Genomic DNA, 18,297 nt, shown 5'->3' with positions numbered 1-18,297 from the left:
AGGTCATGTAGAATTCATATGATATTTATCCCTTAGTTATATTCCTATTATTATTATTATTCATTTATATATAGCCGTTATTTTACTATCATGTAGATTCATTTTAGCATTTATTGTTCGTGTAATTACCTTTGTAATTTTGGATGCCTCTATCTATGTATCTATCTATCTATCTATCTCTATCTATCTATCTATCTATGTATCTATCTATCTATCTATCTATCTATCTATCTATCTATCTATCTATCTATCTGTCTATCTATCTATCTATCACAAAGGGGGGAAAATAACATAGAAATAGTTTATTCTGATGAAAAGAAAATTGTTTATGCTATTATATTACAATACTTCAGCTTGGCGATCAAAAGATACTCACTCTCACATGGTAATACCTGTAATGAAACATTGAACAGCTTTAAATAGTTCGAATCACATATGAAATATCTTTTTTTATATTATACTGGTGGTTATATTTGTACTTTAGGTACGAAACGACAAAATCATTGGGTACGAAACGACCATTTGGGTACGAAACGACTTGGGTACGGAATGACCAGATAACACGTTCGTCGACCCTGTATAACCTATGAGAAACAGTAACAGTTACCGTTCTTGTTTCCTCACCACCTAAGAAAACATATTGAGGTTTGATCTGTGTATGTTGGAAGTTTGACGAAGAGTTTTCATCCAAATTCATGTTTTTTGCAACATTTTACAAAAATGCTTGGATGAGTTTATTCACTCATATTAATAATTTGATTAAATAACAATTGCTGGTCAAGATGACGACTGTATTTTCCAGGGTGGTAGCGGATGTGTCGAACTCCTTCATGGAAAAATTTCCCGACACGTTTGATTTCCTGGGAGTGCTGCAACGTATCTGTGAAGATGCAGGGGTAAATATCACTGCGTCTGAAAAGAACTACACACTTCATGGTCTATGGAACCCTATGGAAAGAGCCCATAAACTGTTAGTTAGCACATTAGCTATTTATGGGGCATCGGGTGTAATCCGAAAAGAAGGTGAAGTGACAGGTACACCCGATTCTCGTCCATTCACGGCCTTGGTGGAAGCAGCAGAGGTACTGAGCAGAAATGCAGAATTGTCGGATCCCTTGCCAAAAGAGTTATTAGAAAAGCACTTTTCCATGGGATCAGTGAATATACCAGCCATTCATTCCACAACAGTTGTTCCAAATTATGATAGACCATTGAATTTAAATCAAAATCAGTTACCCCAGAGCCCAGAAATTCCTGTTCAAACCCCTCATAGGGCTAGCAAGGTAAAGAAGCTAGATAATGAACCCATTCAAAACAAGCAATTGGATGATCACTTCCCCCCAAAATCTTATATTGGTGAATCAAATGAAATGAGGTCTGGACTACGTCAGACAAGAAGGTTTAAAAAAGAGTTAGATGAAGATTATATTCCAACAGATGAGGAAGAGTATTATAATGAAGATGGTCAAGAAAATGTCGATGATGACACAGATGAAGAGTGGACAATGCCGAAGGAGCAAAGAACACAGTCAAAAAAGTTACGAAATCAGCCTTCTGACAGTCAGATGACAAAAGAGAATGATCATAGTGATGAAGAGGAGCAAGAAGAACAAGAGATTGAAAGAACAGACAGTGAGGAAAGTGTATCAGGACCAAGAACAAGAAGTAGACATGGGAAGGGAAAATCTAACAAATCAACAAATAAATCGGCGGCTCTTAGCAAAAAGTTTAAGAAAAAATATATGACTCACAGGTTAAGGAATCACAAGCCAGGTACAGATCAGCAAGAGAATTTAACCAGTGTGAAACATGAGTCACTTAAAAGAAACAGAGGAAGACCTAAGAAAGGCCCCAATGAAATCCAATCAGAATTTCCATGTAATATGTGCGACTTCATAGCCAAAACAAGAAATGCTCTTGGTGATCATAAACATCGGATACATTTTGCGAAGCCAACAAAGTGTGACATTTGTGATAAAGTATTTCCAAATTTGCGGTATATGAAACGTCACAGGGCATCTCATGTTGGTCCACAACATGTCTGTGACATATGTGGTAAAATGTACAAAGTACTGAAGGCTTTGCGTGACCATCGGAAACGTCATGACACTGGTTATAAACGCCCAGAATTTTCATGTCAGATATGCGCAAAAACATTCTGTACAAGGTACATAATGGAATGTCACATCAAATCAGAGCATATGGGAATACGGAAGAGCTTCCTCTGTTCTGTATGTGGAAAAAGTTTCACAACCAAACACACTTTACAGCAACATGCCAATGTCCATGTAGGTGCTCGTCCATATCCATGTAATATCTGTGGTAAATCATTTAGCTATGAATCTGCTCTTCGTGATCACAAATATATTCATGCTGGAGTGAAAAAATTTGTTTGCAAGTTTTGTACTAAGGCTTTTAGACAAAGGTCAGCCCTTAAAATGCATGAAAAAATTCATTCAGACCATAAAGACTTTGTTTGTGGGGAATGTGGTCGTGGTTTTACACAAAAGCAAGCTCTTCAGAGACATGTTAGGGCACACAAGGGAGACAAGCCATTCTCTTGCAAGTTGTGTGGACGGACTTTCGGTGATGCTTCCATTATTAGACGCCATATGATTCTTGTACATAAGATACACAAAGATCCAAGCAACTGGAGAGAAGATATTGTGACTAATGTTAAGTCTAACAAAGATTATTACATCAGACCTGCCAGTGAAATGAGTGGTGATGATGATTCTAATTCAGATATAAAGAATGAGTATCATGCCTTGGACTCACCTTTATCATCAGCTTCCACTCCAGCACCATCCATGGTTCAGCCCCATTCACATCTTTCAGCTCAAGCTCCTGAGACACCAGCTCAAACTTCTTTAGATTCCTATCCTTCTCAGGTTCATACCAGTCAAATCGAGGCACAGCATCCTTCCATTAATGAGCGACCTAGCAGCTCAAACCCATATGCATACAACGCTCATCTGGATTATACACAACATTCTATTCCAGCCTCATCAACAGTTAACCATTATTCCTATACAGCCCCTGTGCAAAGCATTGCAATGGACTCTCACTATCAAGGCCAAGCATTAGCCAGGTCTGCTGATCTAAATTTAATGAGGTTGACAGAGCATGATTACAGCAGGACACTTGACCATACTCTTGGTGCAAGTCTTGATCAACCACTTGATGCAACAATGACATCGTCAGTAAATCGTTCATTAGACAACACAACACATCTGTCCAGATCACAGGAATTGGTTTTATCTAGGGTGGAGGAAACCACTCATGGCAGATCTGCAGATGTCCCGAGTCGCATTATTGATCCAAGTCTTGTACGCTCTTTGGATATCCAAGTTCCACGCTCTTTGGAGGTCACAGTCCCTGTTACAAGACATAACAATGATGCTCTTCTTGGACAACAACATGAAACTCTGGTAGATAGACAAGATGCAGCAGGAGCAGCAAGACAAGACCTGACAGGTCGCCAGGAAGAGATTGCAAAAAGACTTCATGAAATTGAACCACCAGAAAACCTTTCCATTTCTTCACTCTATGCCTATTATACCAGTCTAGCCAGTCAGTATATGAATATGACAAACTATTCCCAGTACATTGCTCATCCTGACAACTCAGGAAATCAATAGAATTGTGCATTGTTTTATGCGGGGGAAAATGGTTTACTTTGGATAGTACAATTTTGTTCTATAAATGTTAAAAGGATAATTTTATGAGTGTGCATAGGTTTATTTTTGCAATACTTGAACTTCTATTAGGGAAAATATTTAGCTATGTTGTATTTTGGGATAATTTTCAGAATTCAGATATTCTTTTGTGTGCTGCAGATTGTGTTTGTTTTTCAAGACACAGTCACACTATATTGTGATTTAACTATTTCTCATATTTTTATAAGTTTGAAGTCCATAATTTTATGTTTTATCATCAGGTTTGTAGTGTTTTATATTCATCCTCAGAGATTTTTCTAAGCCGCTGTTAGTTATTATGGTCACTCTTCACAACACAGCTCCTTAGTATCAGGATCTGTGCTAGACTCGGATGGTTTCACTTTTGATCCAGATTACGGCAGAATGGTGGAATAATAAGTGAAAAGAGGTCAACGTTTAAAATGTTCAACCCAGTCATTTAAAACAGATATTTACTATACATCTGAAACAGATGAACAGAAAACAGGTTATAAATTTCAGTGTGCAAGTCCTCTCATTGCTGTTACAGGATGAAATATGAAATTGTTTCCCTTTACTAGTAGTCAACCTAAAAACCTAAACAGAATAATATTTTTTTTTTTCATGCATGGAATGTCACTCACCTCTTCAAGTTTTATGTGCGAATTTTTGGCATAAATCTCAGAAATTAAAACGTAATTGCAGACAAAAAGAAGTAATTAAAATCACCATAAAAATTAACAAAAAAGACATGAAAATATTTACCCAAGATATGGTCATGAATCGCCTTAAAATAGTCAGAGTTTGTTTATCACTGCTATTTCACTTTTATTTTTCTGCTTATGTGACTGTTACACAATGCCTTGTCATGAAACAGACTTATTGGAACATTCCTTAGCATAAGTCTCCTCGGTTATGATATGGGTTTTTATGGTTGTCATGAACAGAATTATAAAAAGAAACCCTATAATTGAAATTTCATTGTACTGCTACTAGTGCTAAGTTTCAGTTAGGTGAGCAACTGCAGGTACAACCTTCCCCTTACATGACTCATTAACTACCAGGAGTGCCTGTACGCATTACTGCATTCACTGCAGTGGTGAGTTTAATATTTTGGGAGAGGTAAATGTTATACAGATTTTTTTAAATGTATTGCTGTGATCATCATACTCACTTATAGGTCAAGTCAGACTGCAAACAACAAAGATCTAGATCTGCCATAGCATAATGCAAGTTTAGATTAGGGTCTATGTTGTTTGTTGTACTGATTACTTCAAACAAATTGCACAGACCCAGTTCTGCAGGTGCATTATGTGACGGCAGATCTGGGTCTGTGCCGTTTGCAGTTGGTCCCATAATTATAAGTGAGTATATACGGTAGTCAGTATGGCCATATTCCGGCAGTTTTTGATGAAGATTAAAAACGTAATCATTGATTTTTATATATATGTTTATCAATAATAATATTAAAAGCTGTCATTGAATTACATAAATTTTTTTGCAAGTTATTTGCCAGTCAGATGCACAGACACTACCAATTGTATTACTCTTCTAGGGCTATGGAATGCAGATTAATAACTTGGCAGGTACATCTTATGGAAATGATAAATTGAAATAAGTTTATTTTACGTTCTCTAACACTTGAAATGTTAATCATCATCATAGTTTATATAGTGTGCTAAATATTATTGACTATTTATGGACGTATTGCTCTGTTGGAAAGTGTTTGAAATTCAGCATCTAATTTCCACAGTTATATACATACCTTCACAGAAATTCCTTGTATATAAAAATTTAATATCACTACGGGGATAGTAATTCATTTTAATACAATTACAGGGATACAAACCTAAGAGAAACAAGAACTTTTAGAAGATATCCTTCATTAAACCTTGTATAAACAAAACAGTAAACATTCAGTAATATTAACTAGAGTTACTCAAATAATGGACAAAACTCAAACTAAGCAACTTGCTTAATTCCTAAGTTAAGCCTTTGTCCATGAAACAGCCGATACCTGTTATGTATGTTTAAGCCTATAATACTTCAAGTCTTAGAAGATCTGCTTTGCATGTATTTGTTGTCCCCTTTCTTAAAAACCATTTGATTGGGGATATTGTAATATACTCACGTCTGTCCATCCATTCATCCAAAAATCTAACTCTGTATCTGAGACTGCTGGAAGTTCATATAACTTGGTACAGGCACTTTGAAGTCTCAAGATGGTAACCATATTAAAGTGAGGCATTGTTGTTTTTTTGCTTCATTCCTTGTGTGTGAGAGGATCAGATTTTCTATTATTGAAATGACATTGCCATTTCTCATGTTTTTTTCCCTTTGTTGTTGTTGCTTTGTTTTTTGTTGTTGACAAATCCTTGTTTATGCAGTCACAGTATAAACGCCATATCTATATAGGAATTTGGATTACAACCTGGGTCACAGCTGTGTATGGCAGAGCAGAGGTTCTGAAGTGATACTGTTTCAGGTATGCAATATTTTAAAAGCACTATTATTTGCTATTGCATATTATGAAAAATTGTTTGATGTGGTATTAAATTCAATGCTCTCATTGAAATGTTAAATGTATTAACGCCATCCACCCCACCCAGTGTGTCGTGCAGATTAAGGTTAGGGATCTAGGAAAGAAGGAAGTGGTTTATGATCTCAGAAATAATTATAGCAACTGTGATGGCTTGCTATCACAAATCCCAACACTATATTACATTTACTACCTCAGCAATCCCCCATCCATGGACTGTGACCCAGGGTTCAACTAAACAGTTAATAAAATGATGTATCATTCTGCTGTGACTTCATATATACAGTGTGGTTTAAAGTATTTAAAAATGCCACTGTCATTAGTCATTTGGTCCCATCCTGTTTTTTGATCTTATTTAGAACAGATTAGCTTTTCAGTTACGCTGGCTTTTACTTTTTATTTTATCATTTAGGATGTTTATATTTATTGGTGCATTTTGAGCATATTAACTGGCATTGTGGGTAATTTTAGTACATGTTCGGCTCATGCATAGAAGGTGCTTAAAATATTTTAAGCTTAAATTTCAGCAATTTTCCTCAGTCAGTAATATGGAACAGGACATGTATGTTTTAAATTGGTTATGATCAGTCAGAATTAATATATTGAATGGCTCTTTAATTGGTTTACTAAAGTTTTTAAGCTTAGGCAATTTTTTATTTGTGTGAATAATTTTCTTATATGTGTGAATAATTTTTCTTATAGATCCTTCCCAATGAAGTCTCCAGCAGATGACTTTCATCCCAGTTTAGCTGGAGGGAAGGCAATGTGATACTTCCTATAAATTAGGCCTCCAGATCTGTGTTGATACTGATGGACTGTTTTTGGGTCTGACCTCTTCATAGAATTGAGGAATTGGATGGATATGCCTGCAAAATAATGATATATAGAGAATATATCCAGATCAAAATCTATGTTTGATAACTTGCAGATCTACATTAAATAACATGACCATATGTCCTGTGGCCATTTCCTAGGGTGCATGTATGAAAGTACAAAATCCTTTTCATGTCAGAATTGAGGGAAAGTTTTTGAACGCCTTTTTTTAAAAAAAAAATCCACAAATGAGCATTATGGGAAATGCTTATATGGCCGTTGCCAAATATAGGTAAGGGTCTACAGATTTGTATGCAGAAAATAGCACATTTTAATAAACAGGCAACATAAGACTCAAAATCTTCCATCAGTGTCAACATGGGTTTGTCTGTAGTTTACTCACCTTTTTCTTTTTTGTTAAAACAAATTCAGTGTTACCAGCCCTATGAAGGTGAATATTTTATGCTGATTTTAATGACCTACCAGTATAGTAACCAGTTGAATACTGAAGCCATCAGAGGTTGACTCTAGTTGAATACTGAAGCCATCAGAGGTTGACTCATTTTGAATACTGAAGCCATCAGAGGTTGACTCTAGTTGAATACTGAAGCCATCAGAGGTTGACTCTAGTTTAACAAACTTCATCTGTTCATTTATAGGGTTAGCATGAAACAAATATTTGCTTTCTTTTCCAACATAAAGTCCCAGTGGCATTTTGATGTATGTGGCTGTCCCTGATGAAGTGTTCCATATATAATGTGTTTCCATCCTGTCATGGGCCTTCGTATTTATATCCCATATGTTGAATTATCTCCCCATAAGAAATCAGAAATTAATTGTAAGTTTGAAATTTTTGGTATGGTGATTCTCTTTGATATGACGTTTTTCCATTATGGTTTTCCTTATCATAAGGCTTTTTTATTTTAGTGTAAACACATGGATTTTAAGTTGTGTATTGATTTTCCTATGCTAATGATTGTCTCTCACTTAGATTTGCAAAATGTTAGCCTTTAAAAGTATGGCATGTTAGAACTGGATATGTGACATGCTCATCTGACTGATCACTGTGACAGAATTTTTTAATTATCACCTGCAAGGTGAGACACACATATCACTTTTCTGGGCACATTAGCTGTTTCATTGTTAGGATTCTATGTTATTGCCATGTTGTGTTGCAGCATTTTATGTTAGATACATGTGGTATACATAATTACAAAGGTCTCAGGTGGGGCATCCTCTTAACTATATATAGAACAGTTGTGAAAATCCATGGTTGCCCATTAAAGTACTCCCTTTGCACCCAATATTGCTGTAGCTGTGAGATATATTGTTAGTCCTAATTATATACAGTACTTTTTACTCACCATCGGTCCTGCTAGTGGAAAATGTCACACAGGTTTACAGACTTACCTATTCTATTTGTGATCATCAAATAAACATGCATCCATTTATTGTGGTGTTTCATTGTCCTTCAGTTTTCTAGTAGTTGGACAACCCAGACCAGAAACTTATCCATATTTTATATTCATTATCATTGTTCGCATTATTGTGAATCTGATACTACTAAACCCAGGTCTAAACTGGACCGCTTTGGTGGCCTAGTGGCTAGAGCGTCTGCCTTGGATGCGGGAGGTTGTGGGTTTGATCCCCGGCTGAGTCGTACCAAAGACTTACAAAAATGGTACTGACAGCTGCCTCGCTGGGCATCCAGCATTAAGATGTTAGTGTTAGGACCGGTTGGTCTGGTGTCAGGATAATGTGACTGGGTGGGAAATCATGCAACATGTCTGCAGCATGATGTCCCAGTGCTAGACATCACTATAAACTGCCACATTGCAGACATCGTAGCGATATGACTGAATATTTTTTAAAACTACGTTAAAAATCCAAATCACACACGTCTAAACTGTCTGGTAACTGTACACTTTCCACATGGGGTTTGATCAGGAATTTCCCCACAAGCCATCATAGAATACAATGACAATGATGATTGCTTGGATTCTTTAAACTTGCTGTGTTCCTTTAGATAAAGTTTCTTCAATTGGCTGCCGAGAAAGCATAATGCAAGACCATATCCATTCAGTATGGCAGACTAAAGATGAAAGATGTTGCTACCATATATTGGTGTGTTGGCATAACATGAACATTCACGAGTCTTGTTTCTTTAAGGGTTGTAGTATTGACCTATTCTAATAATAAGTAGCGTGGATTAGTTTGGCCTTGTATAAATCACCCAACACTCGACTACAGAATTATATGGAGATAATTTGGAAACCCTGTTGTAGGCGCCCAGAGATACACAGGGTTCACACACCCTCTTGAATTTTAAGGAGGTCTTGGAATCCAACTGTAATTTGAATTGATGAAAATATCCTGGAAACTTCCATTAAAATTACTTTTTTGTCATAAAATGTCTTGGAATTTGATATTTAAAAGCTAAACTAAAGGTTTTGTTACAAAAAATACATTATTTTCTCTACAACTTTAATGAACAATTTTGCAACGATCATCGTATTACGTCGGTACCCATGGTTGAGTCTGGTAACTAAGAGCTTTTTGCACACATGCCTTCAACTGCAGTATTGTGTCTTGAATCATAGTATCAGACTTTAAAAATGACTCCTGAAATTTGTAATTTTCTCCTAAATTCTCCTGGAAAATAAAAATTATTTTGGTGCAGGAAACCGGGGTACAATATAAGGATTAGCTATTTTCTTGCTGGAAAACAGTTGATACAATTTTCTGATATTTAAGAGGAATATTTTTAATAATATTTTTCACTTGCCAGAATAGGCCTTCAAAATGGGAAAAATGGTTGCCCAGCAATAATTGTTAAGTGTCCCAGCCTTCAGAGAGTGGAATTTTTGGTGTCGCTGTGTGTGTGTGTACATAATACAGAGAGAGAGAGAATATAACCTAACCCATAAGGTGAGACAATTCCACAATTAAAAACATGCTAACGAGTTTGTTTTCATTTTCAACCAACCATCTGAATACTGGTACATTGCTATATTAATGCCAGTCTGCTCTCTAGATATTCAATATGAATGCAAATATAGAGTGTACTTGCATTGTATTTTTAGACATAATTCAGATTCATTATGTTTTAATCTGTTTATAAATATAAATTTTACTCTAAAAATGTTTACATCTGAATGTAATTATTACTTATATACATATACATTACACACATTTTTAACCATCAAATCGATAATATATGGTTCATTGCATAAATAAAAACATCAGTAGCTACCAGTTAAATTGTGTACCTCAATATCGGCAATTTCAGGCGGATTTTACAGTCTTCCAATCTACCATTCATCATAATGAATATTGTGAATTTTCTTTCTTGAGATTGTTATGCTTGTTTTTATTACACGTCTTAAATAGTTAAGATTTCTGAGTTTGTGATTGCAAATATACAGTAGACTTTTTTAAGCAGAATATTCCTTTAGATAAATGTACATTTTTATAAAAGTTAAAGATATGTATTCTGTGTTCATGGTTTACTCAACTGTCTTGTTTAACCTTAAATGACCACAAAATTTCAATAGCCCAATTACTGTATGTAATTTTGATATTATTGTAACTTGATGTAAATGGCAAGTTGTTTGAAATTTGTTCAGTGTTAAAACTTTTGGTCTTTGATCAAGACAGATACTGTCAGACTTCTTTTAATTAAGTGATGCAAATTATAAGTTTATCTGAACTGTGAAAAATGTCCGAATTTGATGTTACTTGTAGATAAGTGGAAAAATGACTATACAGTGTATTCTCTAGTTGGTCAAGCTCCAGATAATCCCAACAACATTTACATTTTTTCGCTGGTTCTGATATTTAGTGCTCCGCCATTTATAAAATATCAATTTAGGCAAATTTTAAAAATATCTCATAGTGGGAATCTGCTCAGCAAGTAAATAATTTACGGACCCATTTCTTTAAGATTACTTGCATACTTCACAATTGTAAAAGGGACATTTGTCCATAAAAGACACAAACTGATGATGGAAACTGGCCATAACAGACACCTACACACAAAGGACAATTATCCACAGGAACCATATTCCAATAAAGGACACTTGTCCAAATTGATTTCAGACACTAAAGGATAGCTGCCTATAAATAACAATAAAATTTTGCATGAAAAACGGATATATAAAAAAAAAATTGAATGGTTAAAGATTTGAAATTTCGTATGTTATTTAATCACTTCTACCCATTTGCTGTGTTAGGTTGGGCATATTTCGTCTGTCCATTGTATGTAATATTTTACATATAGCTGGTGATAAAACTGATCAGCTGTCGATTGGTATCTCAGTTATGCAATAGTTGATCGACAAATATCAGTGAGCTATGGATGAGAGGAAATATTTTTGCTTCCTAAACTCATTTAACTCAGTTCGAAACAGGAAAGGTTGGTGATAAAATAAATGTTAATATACATTTGTTATGATGAACTGTAAATACATTGCACATCGTGTCCCAGTTTCACCGACACGTATCTCAAAATTAAGTCATAAAATATTTGAATAGTTGGTTATTAAGGTCTTTTAACTATTCTAAATGCAAATGGTTTGTCTAAAATGGTTATCTCCATAGGGACATACATTTAGTTGCTATGTCAGCATGCCTTGTCATCCAAACAAAAACCTCAGTGGCCTATACAAGAAAGTATGGTGCTTTCTGATCAGCCAGGCACTTAAACAGCTCAGAAGTCTTTTGCCAGCCTCCCGGCAAAATTGCCATTTGAGCTCTTTTCCAGTGAATAGTTGCAAATTACTTAGCATTTTCCAGCTGGCTGTAGAATAGTGCAATGCTATTTTACTGGCTTGTTGCATGTTCCAGCTGGCCATAGAATAGCTCAATGCTTGTTGGAAAAACAGCTGATAAATTATTCGAGTTATCAGATATCCTGGCTTTTTTTTATACTAGTTAGCCAGTCAAATAGTCCGGAGTTAAGCAGATCAATGACCCATGGCTAGCAATGATGCTCAGAAAATTAAATTTGAGACATTCTCACACATAGCACCCCCTGCTTAAATTTTTCCATCTTCATTATTGGTGCTAATGACAAATATTGTGCTCTTCTGATCTATTTGGTCCCAAAGTGGTCAGAGCGAGTATTTGAGAATTTTTTTAGGAGTGTTTTATTTCATAAAACTGAAAAAGAGGTTGAATTGATACAGATATTTTTAACTGTAATGATATGTGATGGTAGTACATGTAATTTAACTAATGACTTAACCAATGACTTCACAAAATTTATTGTCACAGATGTGCTGAATTCATTTAATTGCAAAAATTGAATGATATCAAATTATAGATAGCTTTTGATCTAGTGCACAGACATTAATAACCAATGTTTATATAGGGGCCCCGAGTGGCCGAGTGGTCTAAAGCGCTCTCCGTTACGGATCATTGCCATCTCACCTCTGTCTGCATGGGTTCGAGTCTCAGATTCAACCAATGTGGGTATTTGAGAAAGCATGCCAGTGGCTTCTCATGGGTCAGTGGATCTTTCTGGGGTTTTCCCGGGTTCTTTCTCCACCATTAATACAGGCCGCCATGTATAGCCTATCGTGTGCTGAAAAATGGCGTTAAACCCTACAACAACAACAACAACAACAACAAATGTTTATAAAGTTTTTTAGCAGTTGGAAATTTAAAACTTTGCTGAGGATAATGCAGCCTTTCAAACCAAGGTTTGATCTTGTGCTACCAGTACATCCATACATTGGATCTGTTTGCTGTCGTTGACTGCCATATTTGATGCATTCAAATACTGGGCGTTTTTCTTTTGTGCCTTGTGCAATTTTTATTTAAAGAAAAAAGTTGCAGAGAATCCAGTTATTTGTGTGGCCTTCAATTTTGAATTGTGAAAATTTATTGTCAATACTTCATGGATTGAGGAAGAGGCTGTTTCCATTGAAGAATCGTTCATTAGATCAATAAATTTGTTAGTTGTAGTTATCACAGGGTCCAAGAAAATTGGTACTGTTACAAACCACTGAATCTTTAGTAGTTTACTGTGTCAGTCTGTAAATTGATGTTGAAAATGTAAAGGACACATTTTTTGAGCAAATGATAAAGTATGATTTGTACATGTGTCTTAAACTTGATGATTGTTTATAGGAATACAAATTGATTTTTCACCTTATCTGAATAAATCTTCTGCTTGAATTATATGGATTAAAAAAAATGATACTCTCACAGGATCCAGCTGTGTACAGTCATGTAAAATATTTGGTTGTTTTTACCATTCTGATGTGATTGGAATGAAGTGTCTTGTTCATGAACATAAGCTGCTGCTGACATCTGGTCTAGGCAGGAATCAAAGCCTCACTTTTCTGGTCACTAGTTTGTTCAAATCTAAAAATTTCAGCTATATAGCAGGCATTCGACTTTCTGGTTTTGGGAAAAAAGGTGGATACTCTGCTAATCCAACACGTAATTATCACATGATAACCCAAACTAGGTGCTAAGCAGGACCCCAATGGTACAAAATTTCATCAAATTATGTTCAAGACGGTAATTGCCAAAGTCAAGTTAACTCTCACTCTTAAATATTAAACCCTTTGCCCAACCAGGTTATCACATAACTACAGTAGTGTTTTGCTGAAGCATAAACTATGTTTCGAGGATAGATTTATACTACTGGATTTACTTGGAAAATTAGAATTTGTAACCCAACATAACTATCTGGGGATAACAAATTGTATTATAGTTTGGTGAAGATTTTTTAAAATGCCATCCTACTTTGAAATGTTGACAGCCACTGTTGTTCATTTTGTAGAGCACTGACTCAATAGCTTATGGTCACATAGTCTTAGCTCATCCAAGACAGCATGTGTCAGCTGTAGTTGTGAAAGGCACTTGACTCCAAATCCCTGGCATGATATAGTCAATCATGTGTTAAAAGTGCTGTGAAAAACCAATCAAAACAACCATTTAAATTTACATATTTCCAGGAAAATGAAAATGTAAACACTTAGAAGATGATATAATAGATGTTGGATTTACCAATTTTTAGAACTGATTAACTCATACTTACCAAGTAACTATCATGAAAATATTTATTGAGGATATCATTTTTACTGTGTATTTTCAGAGATTTAATCTTTATGCTTTGTATAATTTTTATTACATACTCTTTAATGCATCTACATTGTCAACTGTATACTACATTGCATGAATTCTTGAAAAGTCAAGAAAATATCATGCAGCTTAGTCATAAGATTTTGCAGTCAGCCCCGATTGCTTGGAAACAAAAAAAAAGTCCCCCTATTCATTGTATATGATAAATTTCTTAAAATATTTTCATCCCCTCTGAATTTTCTTGAAGGTATGTATACAGTTGAAATTTTAATCAGATATATATCCTTCATGTTGAAAAATTTCTTAAATATTTTTTGTCATATTTATTCATCTATAATATTAACACTTTTGTTTCCATAAGTAATCTGTAGTCTACACTAACTGTATATGTACATATATAGCTAATAGCTGTGTAGTTTGCAAAGAAAAGGCCAATTTATGTTCACTATCCAATAATAAAGATGGCATTTTGAAGGTGATTTTGCTTTATTATTTCTTTTGATAAATTTGATTCTTAACTTTTTGGCAGTATTCATCATTTAAGTTGCAAAAGCTGCAATATTATAATGAAAATGTCTCATCACAAATACAAGATGGGCAACAGGGCTACTGTTATTTATCCATCCATCAAATTATGATTAAGTTTTGCTGTTAGCCGCTGAATCAGACAACTTTCTATGGAGATTAAGCTAAAAGTAGCACAGTATGACCTAATTTTCAAATTAGTTACTTTAATTAATGATTTGACCACACCGGTGGCCTACTGGTTAGAGCATCTGCCTTGGATGCGGGAGGTCGCAGATTTGAACCCTGGCCGAGTCATGCCAAAGACTTATAAAAATGGTATTAACAGCTGCCTTGCTAGGCGCTCAGCATTGGGAGCTAAGTGCACTGATCGGCCTGGTGTCAGGATAATGTGACTGGGTGGGACATTCTCCTACATGTCCATGGCATGATGCCCCAGTGCTAGACATCACTATAAACTGCCACACTGCAGACATCAAAGTGATATGGCTGAAATGTTTTAAAGCTACAGACAAAATCCAAAACACACTCAAGGATTCAATTTCAGTATCTTTTTAAGTATTTCTAGTCATGCAACTTTGGATGCATCCAAATACAATATAATATCACCCCACCAAAATTAAGTCACTTTGTATTTCACATCTCAGTGACTTTAGTTTTTTTTTTATTTAGGTGGCCTATTGCAACAATGAGTCTTGATAGTTTCCAATGGTAATACTTGTATTTCAATGCACTCTATGAATGTTTGACATAACAGGATTCTTGTATTTCCAAGTATTGCAAGTTTAGATTCCTGTAAATATGTCATGATACCTGTATAAATTCAGTGTGAATTAACAAACACACATATAAAATAATATTAAATTTGTTTTTAAGTATAGTGCAAGAGTTATTACCATCTATGAATGTGTGCAGAATGAATGGCAGTGGAATAATTCTGATAACAAAAGTTACTTAATTTAACTGATTCACAAGCACCATAATATGCTGTAACCAATAGTCTTGTTTTCTTGTAGTTTTTGTTGATAGTCTCTAATGCACTTTTTGTTTGAAAAATTGCTTTACACATCTGTGGCACTAATTTTTCACATACTGCCATCCTTACACTGAAGATGCACCTAAGGATAAAGTATTGTCACACATCTAAATCTGGTCACTGTGACTCACTTTCCAACATTTATTAAGCAGTGCTTAAAATTGTTTAAGCTTCTAATTTCAAACCTGGACACCTATTACCACCAATGTTGCCATTAAGGCACATCTTGTGATTAAGATTTCAGTAAAAATTTGGTCACTTTTACCTTTTTCCTATTGTTTAGGAAAAACTGCTTTAAAGATATTAAGGTGTGCCACAGAAAACGGGGATATCTTGCGAGCTTTTGCTTACTAAAAAGTCTAGCCAGTATACAACTCCTGCGGATGCATATTTATGAAAATTATATGGCCCTTTTTATTGTGTTGAAAATAATGTTTCAAAAGTAATTTTCCAAGCTTCATCTGAATTCCTTTAAAGTATACATGCATGATCCATATACCACACTACTGGGTGAACAAATGGGATGATTCTATGAGCCCTTACTTAACAGACACATAGTACCAAAACAAATACAAGAATAAGGTGTTCAAGTGCAAACAATAATCCTTTTGCCAACAAGAGTACATCCGGAACACTTGATATACAGCTTGGTATGAATGAAAATACCAGTTTCACTCAAGCCTGAAAATATAGGTCACAGTAACCTACTTTTGGTACGGCCGAGTTACTCTCCTTCATCCACACAATAATTTACATGAGTGCATAGTGAAATAGGCTCAAATATATCTGAAGGCATGACAAACAGGTGAAAACAAACAACTCGGACATGAAAATTTTTTCAGTGACCCAATTTTTATATTGTAGGACAACTCACCATGATATGCATCCACATTGCAATTTTCATAAGTGCTGGTGAAATTGGCTCAAAGATGACGAGCCTATAAGATATTGCTTAGAAAGGTCAGTAGAATGTGAATTTATGGTTAACTCTTAAGCTAGTGTTGGTATGGTTGAGTTACTTTTATTATGATGGATTCAAATACCAATTTTTATAAGTTAAGTCAAATGGGGCCAAAGATATATAGTGAGCAAGAAGCAAATTTCTGAAATTAAAAGTCGCTCGAGCATGAAAATGAGTCATAATGAGCTAGTCTTTGTATGATAAGTTACTTAACAGTCGCATACACATTTCACGAGTTTTGGTGCAAGATGATGATTATGTGGCAAACAGGAACTGAATATACAAAAGGAAAGCAAGAAAATTGGACCACACTAATCTAGTTTTGGCATGGATGAGTTACTTCTAGTGAGATGTACCCAAGTAAGTTTTCATGACTTTAGAAATGAATGAACTGGTAAAAACACAAAATTTACCTGAACGTTAAAACTTGATTTAGTATAGTATGGTGGAGTACCTTTTGTTGAGACGTGTCCATGTGTCAACATTAATTTCCGTAGTTGATGTGGGGTTTGAAATATTGGGGATGTAATTAAGAATAACCACTAAAGTCTGCAAAATCAGGTCACATTCACCTATTCTAAGAAAGGTTGAGTTACTTTTTTGTCCAGAACTACATACATACATTTTTTTCAGTTTGGGTGAAACAGTCCAATAGACTGATGGTGTAAATGAATCAACAGCCAAAAATATGTCACTTAAAAATGCAAATTAGATCACAATGACCTATTCTGGTGCAGCCAAGTTACTCTTCCTAACATTAATCCTGGTATCAGTGTTCATAAATATATGCAAAAAATGGGTTGAGATATTAAGAAGGTAATGAAAGGGTTGGAAAACATTTCTCCCACTTGCTACCTGACAAGTAAAATTAAATTTCATTTGCCAAGTAACAACATTTACTTGCCAGAAAAACATATTCATATACAATGACTCTTTTACAAACCATAAAACATATTTATCCTTAAATTGCCATCTACTTTTAAATGCAAATTTCAAAGCTCTGAGTGCCTATATCAAATAAAAATTTCAAAATACGTTTTAAAGGTACTGTAATTGCTAGTTCTTTACATAATCTCCATGTAACATGATTATTATGTTTGATGTTTTTTAAAAAAAAGCATTGTTTACATGTAGGTTTAATTTAAAAGAATTATATGAATAAAATTGTGAACAATTACCAAGCCAGTTTTTATCCATGTGTTGACATTATTATTATTGTTACTGTTGTTGCTTTTTGCTGATCCACTAACATTTAACTTTCTGCTCATTTTTCATTGTTTTGATGGTCCTAAGACAACAGAACAAGGCACTGGAACTAGTTTGTATACATGTAATAATGAGGTTACTGGTTTCATCAACTGTACAACCCCCTACCCGACCCCCAAAATATAGGATTATCTCAGTTTTAATTAAATGATTATTAATACAATTACTTCATTTATTTATTCAATTGTTTAGATTCAAGGGTGATTACTTTCTGTTTTGAACAATGTGCCTTGAAGAAAGCATGTTTCCCATCCACCTAAATCTTGCTTAAATAATTAACTATCCCACTGTTATACTGGTTTAAACCAGATCATTCCAGATTTGAAATTTAAAATAACATAATATAATTATGAAACGGGTTTATACATGTATTTCATGGTTTTAA

At 34.8% G+C, this 18,297-nt stretch overlaps 1 protein-coding gene across 1 annotated transcript; it reads left to right on the top strand.

The window, feature by feature from the left end:
* Positions 1–651: 651 nt before the first annotated feature.
* LOC149798345 (uncharacterized) lies at positions 652–14,603 on the top strand. The gene has a single exon (XM_089963488.1). It carries the CDS (start codon positions 783–785, stop codon positions 3,639–3,641), a length of 2,859 nt encoding a protein of 952 aa, XP_089819614.1. The 5' UTR covers positions 652–782; the 3' UTR covers positions 3,642–14,603.
* The last annotated feature ends 3,694 nt before the right edge of the window (positions 14,604–18,297 follow it).

This window comes from Sinohyriopsis cumingii, chromosome 6 (genome assembly GCF_028554795.1).
Source record: "Sinohyriopsis cumingii isolate HCF-2022 chromosome 6, ASM2855479v2, whole genome shotgun sequence".
In the NCBI taxonomy this organism is placed as follows: Eukaryota; Metazoa; Mollusca; class Bivalvia; order Unionida; family Unionidae; genus Sinohyriopsis; species Sinohyriopsis cumingii.
This window is presented reverse-complemented; position numbering and strand designations above follow the sequence as displayed.